The sequence below is a fragment of the Colletes gigas genome, unplaced genomic scaffold (assembly GCF_013123115.1).
Source record: "Colletes gigas isolate AHSC1104 unplaced genomic scaffold, ASM1312311v1 Colletes_gigas_Sc00033, whole genome shotgun sequence".
NCBI classification, from domain to species: Eukaryota; Metazoa; Arthropoda; class Insecta; order Hymenoptera; family Colletidae; genus Colletes; species Colletes gigas.
Window position 1 is genome coordinate 1,882,675 of NW_025106662.1, and position 8,093 is coordinate 1,890,767.

At 33.7% G+C, this 8,093-nt stretch overlaps 2 protein-coding genes across 2 annotated transcripts; one reads left to right on the forward strand and one right to left on the reverse strand.

Annotated features, from left to right (window-relative positions):
• Positions 1 to 922, forward strand: LOC122402111 (DNA-directed RNA polymerases I, II, and III subunit RPABC1). The gene is made up of 2 exons (XM_043404654.1): positions 1 to 418; positions 525 to 922. Exons 1-2 carry the CDS (start codon positions 117 to 119, stop codon positions 853 to 855), a joined length of 633 nt encoding a protein of 210 aa, XP_043260589.1. The 5' UTR covers positions 1 to 116; the 3' UTR covers positions 856 to 922.
• A 663-nt stretch (positions 923 to 1,585) lies between these two features.
• Positions 1,586 to 6,980, reverse strand: LOC122402189 (growth factor receptor-bound protein 2). The gene is made up of 6 exons (XM_043404785.1): positions 6,278 to 6,980; positions 5,115 to 5,212; positions 4,884 to 5,003; positions 4,638 to 4,803; positions 4,388 to 4,561; positions 1,586 to 4,305 (listed from the first exon to the last, which is right to left on the reverse strand). The coding sequence occupies exons 1-5, from the start codon at positions 6,353 to 6,355 to the stop codon at positions 4,388 to 4,390; spliced, it is 636 nt and encodes a 211-aa protein (XP_043260720.1). The 5' UTR covers positions 6,356 to 6,980; the 3' UTR covers positions 1,586 to 4,305.
• Positions 6,981 to 8,093: the final 1,113 nt, after the last annotated feature.

Below are 8,093 nucleotides of genomic sequence, written 5' to 3' on the forward strand. Positions count from 1 at the left end.
GATAAAGGTTATGTTGTTCGGCTAAAATACTGTCAATTAGAAGTAGCAGAGAAACAGGAAGCATAAGACAAATCTGGAAAATTTGAATACGTAAATAGTCTACATATAAATAAGTAATGGATGACGAAGCCGAAACGTATAAATTGTGGCGAATAAGGAAAACAGTAATGCAGTTATGCCATGATCGAGGTTATCTCGTTACGCAGGATGAATTGGATCAAACTTTAGAACAATTTAAAGAACAATTCGGTGACAAACCAAGCGAGAAAAGACCAGCACGCAGTGATCTGATCGTTCTAGTAGCTCACAATGACGATCCGACGGACCAACTCTTTGTATTCTTTCCCGATGAACCTAAAATAGGCATCAAAACTATTAAAACGTATTGTCAACGCATGCAAGAGGAAAAAATTCACAGGTAACATTCTATCAAACGTTCAATCCTACTTGATAAGTCAAACATGAATTTTAGAATTAGTAATCTGATAACTGTAATATATTATATGATTTGTTTTCTATAATAGAGCTATCATTGTTGTGCAACAAGGAATGACACCATCAGCAAAACAGTCACTCGTAGACATGGCACCAAAATATATATTGGAACAATTTTTAGAATCAGAGTTACTCATTAACATCACAGAACATGAATTGGTACCTGAACATATTGTACTTACACCTGATGAGAAAGAAGAATTACTTACCAGGTATAAGTTAAAAGAGAATCAATTGATGCGTATACAAGTTGGTGACCCAGTGGCACGTTATTTTGGCTTAAAACGTGGACAAGTTGTAAAAATTATTAGACCCTCTGAAACTGCTGGAAGATATATTTCTTATAGACTTGTATGTTAAATAAAATACCTTTTTTTATCAAAAATGTGTTACAAAGATGTGTTACCCTAAAAATGAAGTACTTAGAGAATACATAATTTTTACAATTATTATGTAATTTGAAATAATGAAATGAATAATGAAAAATGTATAACAATTATAGAGTAAACAAAAAAGTTCATGTTTTCAGATAGCATTTTATTATGCCACAATTGTATTTAATAATTACATAATAAATAGTTTAGTATTAAGTATTAGCTATACATCAGGCAGTAAATAATTATTAGCATTACTCTTCACAGCATTACACTTTGATCATGATATAAATGCATTTCGATTTGCTTGTCATTCATAAAATTAAAATAATAAGTGAGTGGTATAACTTTGTACAGTCTTTGCAAACAGCAATAATTCAAATCAAGATTAGTAGAATGAACTTTGTTCAAACATGTATTTTATTACATCTCATTATTATACATTTCTTGGTCCAGACATATCATGGTATACTGTTGTCATAAGACAACTCAATTCCCGATTCATTTAAGCAATTGTACACGCATAGTTAAGAAAATATTCATAACAAGTGTACGTGTATATTGCTTTATTTGTTGCTGCTTTAATGTCTTTATTCAAATAATTGATACAAAATATTTAACAAACAAAAAAATTGCAATACATGTACAAATGAATGCTAATATACACAGATTGTCATAAAAACTGTAAAGCATATTCACAAATTAAAAAAAGAAAAAAAAAAATCGGGAAAATAAATTATGTATGAGAATATTTGTTAAAATGAGCAACCTTTAAGTACATAAGGCAAGTGAATCTGTATGCTTTGTATTTCTTAAAATCTACACTACTAATCTTCAGATGTTTCTGACAGTTTTTTAACTATACTATATCCGCATTTTCAATAACATTAACCATAAAGCTAGAATTAAATGGATGAACTTGCGTTCTAACAATTTATTTTGAACCTAAGCAACCGAACTTCGCGGTTTTTTTAATATTAGACTTTATAAAAAGCAAACACTAGAATATTCTTTGTTTCGGTAAATTTCAATTTTTCTCCCAATCTCTTGATATAATACTCGTTTTATCAGGAACTACATAAAATATAATAAATCTTCACTAAATGTATTGACGGTGTAAAGTGGGTCAAAACTACATACGTTAACGCCTATGTCCGTAACCATAATTTTGGGTACAATACAGAAACGGGTTTACTCTGGGGTTGCTGACGCGAATTGACCAACATCGACTTTTATCGATACTATGCTTTACATCGATACAATCCAGTCGTTAACAAACGCTTTCATCGTCAATCTGTTCGTGATTGTAAGGGTTAAATTGTTCGTGAAACAAACGCAATGCAAATTAGTTTTGAACAAGTGGCGGAAGTTATTTCCTCTATTCATGGGAAACGAAGTATTAAATGTGTGTCCACGTAAACATAGTGTCGACAAAAGTTAATACCGATCAAATCGTGTCGGTGAAACAAGCGTCGGCGACCCCAGGGTTATACTTTTTAAGAACCATAAGGTCATTATTGCAGTCTTTTGGATTAAAGAAAGGGTATGTCTTTTTAGAATTACTTTTTTTTGGTTCCATCTATTTTATAATACAATGCATGCACAAGCATATAGCGTTAATTGTCTAAAATGTATATGCAAAGCAGTTATTCGAACTAAAATACAATATTATCACGTAACGTAGATAAAATTTCTGCTGTAATCAAACTGTCGTGGTTTATGGGCGTAAGTAAATAAAGCATGCAAATGTAATTAATATAATATATTGTTATCAATAAAATGTAACATAACGAATAATAATATAATAATAATAATATTAATAATAATAATAATTACACGATACAGCTACGTATTTTCATTGTTTACACAGAAATACGAAAGCAAGATTTACCGAAATGATCAGATAAAAAGAAAATATTTAAAAAAATGTACACGAACTTACGCTCTTTTAAAAATTACATGTTTTGCATTGTACAGACCAGTCGTGTTCAAAAGTCGAGTCTATTTCGCACGGCCTATTCTCGATGTCGTATCGCTTTTTGGCATCTCTCAAAAATGCATTTACAGAATAGAAATTTTCATTAAGAAGGTAACATATATCACGAAATTAACTGAATTTTCGACATAAAAATTTGTATTTTCTTATTTTGATACTCTACGTTTTATTCTTTTGTTACTATTCTAGCACACTACAAAGAATAAATCAGTCACTCGTTGTACTCGAGTTTCAATAAGAATATATAACATGTACTATGTTCGTGTAAAAAATTGTATTCTCGTTCGCTTTTCTTCGTCGTAACATTTCTAGACAAAAAAGACACAATGTTCCAAAGTGAAAAACTATGTTTCATAGAATAGTCGGTAATTGTAAAAATATAATTCTCCCATCGTATACGTACGATAGGGGAAAAAATCAAAACGCAAAATAGCTTGTTCAAACTGCAATTATATATCTTTGCTAATACTTAAAAAGGATTTTCATAAAAAGACGTCAGAATGGTTATTCAACGTGCAGTCTGAAAGTACAAGTCTATATATGATACACAGCAAGAATATCTGATATAGTGGTGTCAGATGTATCTTAACCAATGGAAGAATACTTTCTTCCTAAAGTATTTGTAAAAATATCCACAACATAGAGGCATAATAAGTGTGCATTTTATGCCAAAAGGCGACGCGTTTAATGCTATATCTATATAAAGTTCTTGTATCTCACGTAAGGGTAGCTTACTAGGCTCTTTATCACCAAGGTCCCCGTTCTTCGAACAGCGAATTCGTATTGAAAAATACAATGTTTATTACAGCCCTGTAATAAACCTGTCTTTCGAAACAATATGCAGTTTCGTTTAATATGGCCGATGCTCCTCATCATTGATGTACACAATTGATGTTGTACGTTCCCATATGAATACTCCCATTAATGGACTACCAAGAAATAGGAAACACTATTTAAAGATTCGTTTGTCACGCGTAAATATAGTGAATGTATTTTCACATCTACCTTCTACTCGATTACTTCGCGGAACTGAAATATGAGATGTTTAAAGATGTATCTGTTGTACACACACACAATGACTATTGATAACTTCGAATAATAGTATCGGTCCCAGTGAAAATTTACTCTCGCTATTCCAATGATAACAAAACAAACTTGCTACCCCGTTATGCGCTACATCAAGGAACTCTACGTACTCGTTTGTTTACGTAATTACTAAACATGGAGAATTTATTTCAATGAGACCAACGAAGAGTGCTAATGGTATATTCAACCAAGCTAGACAACTCGACGTCTAGACCACCAATACATCCTGGTAGCCCATTCGATAGGCGGAGTTTGCAAAATATTGTTGATTAATTCTGCAGTAAGTCTGATCCTGTATATGATAGTGGTGGGATTAAGAGGTCGATGCCTGTGACCTCTGTGTGCACATGAGGCCTAAAAATAAATAATTTCTACCAGTCAGAGATACAAATAACAATAACGAAAGAATTACTCGAAGCGCAGCACATATTTTTACCTAGGAGTGATATGGAGTAACATATGTAGATGGAAACAGACCCCGTCTATTGCCGATCTCTCCGTGCCACCAATGTTGATCTGTACGATCGGTAACGGTAATTACATCTCCCCTCTTAAATTCGAGTTCCCCGGGTTCCTGTGGCGCAAAATCGTATAATGCTTGCACTAGACACTAGAAAAAGTACAACATAATTGTTACAAACAACCACCGTGACAACCATCGTGTTAAAAAGTTATAATGTAATTACTTCTTCTGGAACCATATCCCTTAATTTAACATCTTGCGAGCGGGAAACGGATGCCGTGCGATGGTATTCTACTAATTCATTAAGACTGTTAAATTTAACCACCCAGAGAAAAAATTTGCCTTGAGCATCTCTCAATACTTTAAAATGTTGAACGCCATCCGAACATCTGAAAAGAGAGTCAATAAATGTTGCTTGACATATTTCTTAATTTGTATACACAGTTTCTCTTAACAATCTTTTACTAACTTAACGGACAAAGAGAAATCACCAGGAGAACTTTCACTAATTCTAATAAGAAAAGCGCCTTCGTGTTTGTTCATTAATAATCTTTCTGCATCTGCTCTGGTTATCCTTCCATAATACCAGCTGAAAAAACAAAGTACAAGGAGATATAATTTTAGAGTAACATCCTTGTAATAAATATTCAATAAAAGATACTGAAAATATATTTATATGTTAAAAAGCAGGAATACCCACTCATGGTTCTTCATCTCTATGTAATTACTTGGAATGAGACCTTCTCTGGAATCTAGTTCAGCTCTATACCAATTCATGTCATCTTCCATATTTAGAATCTGTAAAAATAACACAGTTGCCATAATTTATTTGTAGCAATGAAAATTATGTATGCAAAACAAAGTTTCAAATTTCTTTCAACATACTTACTACTCTTTAATCATTGCTTACAAAATCAATTGAAAGATGCAAAGAATATTTATATAGGGACAAACACAGATTTTGATCAGAAAGTGACTGTATAATTAAATTGAAACATGTATATTGTAGTTATTTTTATTTCTGTTACACATAAATAAGATTATACATAACAATTGATTACTTTCATTTTCATTATTAAAGTTAAATGCTGTAATTGATACATAACCTTAAAATATTAATAAAAAACGTAAATAAAAAGTATCATGACAAGGCATAACATTATATTTAGATTAAAACATATACATATAATACAACTGTAAAAAGTTTATTTTTATTTAATATAATTATGATATTGCAGGAGTAATTGTACAGCAAATATTTTAAACATAAATGGTCATAAACAATAACATTCATCGACTTTTTGATCTCCAGAATTTCTTTTCGTCATCAAATTGACACAATGAAGCCAGCAAAACTTTGAGAAAAGTGAAAAATATCATATAAAAACGTTTTTAATAAATTTATACGTCATTCGTGTTTAACACAGAAAGGTAACATTTCGTCCGTACGAATCTAATAAATGTACATCGCCCAAATTTCAATTCAAGAATGGTAAGAATCGTAGGAGGAGAAAACTTATCATCATGATAACATTAACAAACTTTCCTGTCACGTATCTTGTAAGAAAGTGTTTTAGAAAATGCTCGGAAGAAATATCTGTGGACGAATTGTCGACAACAAAGTCGGAACACATTCGAAAACAAAAAGAAAAACAACGAAGTATCGAAGAATATAAGTTTATGGAACGTAGCGCATTGTCGCGAATATCCTTAAGAGACACGCGATATCCGCTCGCACGAAAGCAGTTCGAGAAGTTCGTGATCGGTAAATTCATTGAGAAGTAATAGGGAAAATGCGAATGTCCGCTTGCACTCTTGTACGTCGAGGATTAAACGTCGCATCGTGACGTACGATATACTAACCTTCAGGATCTGGCTCCTTCGAAAACTAAGCTCATCCTCCGCAGTAGCCGTGAAATCGTGCTTCGCTATCGCCTCCATTCTGCTTCCTCGTCCCTCGAGAGCAAGAACGAAAGAGAGAGGCAGTACTATATCCAGTCTTCAAAGGCAGCGCTAAAACCAGCCGCCTTTGTTTGCCAGTGGGAAGAAATTATGACAGATTCTGGTCCTTATTTATTTCGTACGGAGGTAACCACCTCCGATTAATGTTCTTATACTCCTGACGAAAGACACGTAGGTGCTTACGACGGGACACAACGCGCGACACACACCGACGACCACTTGTGCTTTTTCCTTGTCCGTGCGATTTTCTGAATCAGTCCTCCGAACCGTCCGCTTTGATCAATGGCACGTTGGCACATACATATTAGACGCGATTCGGGCGCTGTTCGGGAATCTGTACCTCCCTCGAGTCACTTTTTACGGTTGAACTGTCAAAACTGAAGGTACGGTCACGCACTCGCACGACTGTCCATCACTCGCCTTATCAGACATTACACTCTCAACTCTCTCGCTGATCTCGCTCTTCGTGTTTCGGTCCACCGATGCGCACTGGGCCACTGCGCACTCCGACGTCCAGATTTGCCTGCCGTCGAAATGTAAATGCGTTCAATGCATCGAACGCCGATCGAATAGCTATTAGATACGAGTTAAATGACCCGAACACAATCCGACGCGGGCTTTTCTACGCCACGAGAAGAGGAACGCGATTATACCGGACGAAAACTCCGGCGTACTACTTTTCTGTGGCGCAGGCGCGCGCATGCGTGATTCGAGAATACTGCGTCGACTGCTCCATCACCATTTTGTACTATACAAGATCGTCAGAATACACATCCACGTTCCGACTTTGCAAAGCTATATTACTTTAAATTGATTTCAAACCGTAAGATATTGTTGTTAACTTTTTACTATTACGTTATGTTTAAATTTCGTATTATCAATGACACATTTTATATTCCATTGGTATAGCTTGTGCAAAACGGACGACTAAAATTGGGGAGTAAAACTGTATCAATAAATCAATTTCACGGTTTTTTAATCGTACCGATAATTATGAAAGCGATGTAAGTAAAGAAACCAGAAAAATAAACATTTTTATTTGTTTTATACTACATCAATTTATATTCAAATATTATGGAATAATTTTTTCTAAGTAACCATGAAACAGGCAACGTTACGAAGACGTTACTTTCATATTTATCCATGGCAATTTCACGTCTAATTCGATAGCGATGTAAGTCATTTACTTCTTACGTAGAGTGAGTCACAAAATTATTGATCTATCTATATATTTAAAAAGGAAAACGTCAATCAAGTAAAACGTAAACCCTTCTCCATGTTTGTAGCAGTTTCCGCTGATCTGTGTTTTTTCAGAATGTTAGGATATTTATCTTAATCAAGAACGTTGTCGACATTTGTCTTAATTAAAAACGCAAAATAATAAATACTCACATTTGTTATTTTATAATTTGAAAACATGTCGAAAATAAACTTAAACGGGAATTATGAATAACAAATAAATTCCAGTAGTGGTTTAGTGTTGGTTTACGGTCAGAAGTATAATTAAACGGTTTACCGATGAGGAAAACGTAACTTTTCCACGAAACGGTCATTTGGAAAAATCAACAGATCGAGATAAAAGGAAAATCACCAAGATAGTACAAAATTCCATGGTTATCTCCACAGTATTAACAGCATAAGTAAACAAGGAAAATAATATAAAGATACAATTTAGGCTATCCGGAGAGTTCTTAAAACTGCTGGATACCATTGATTA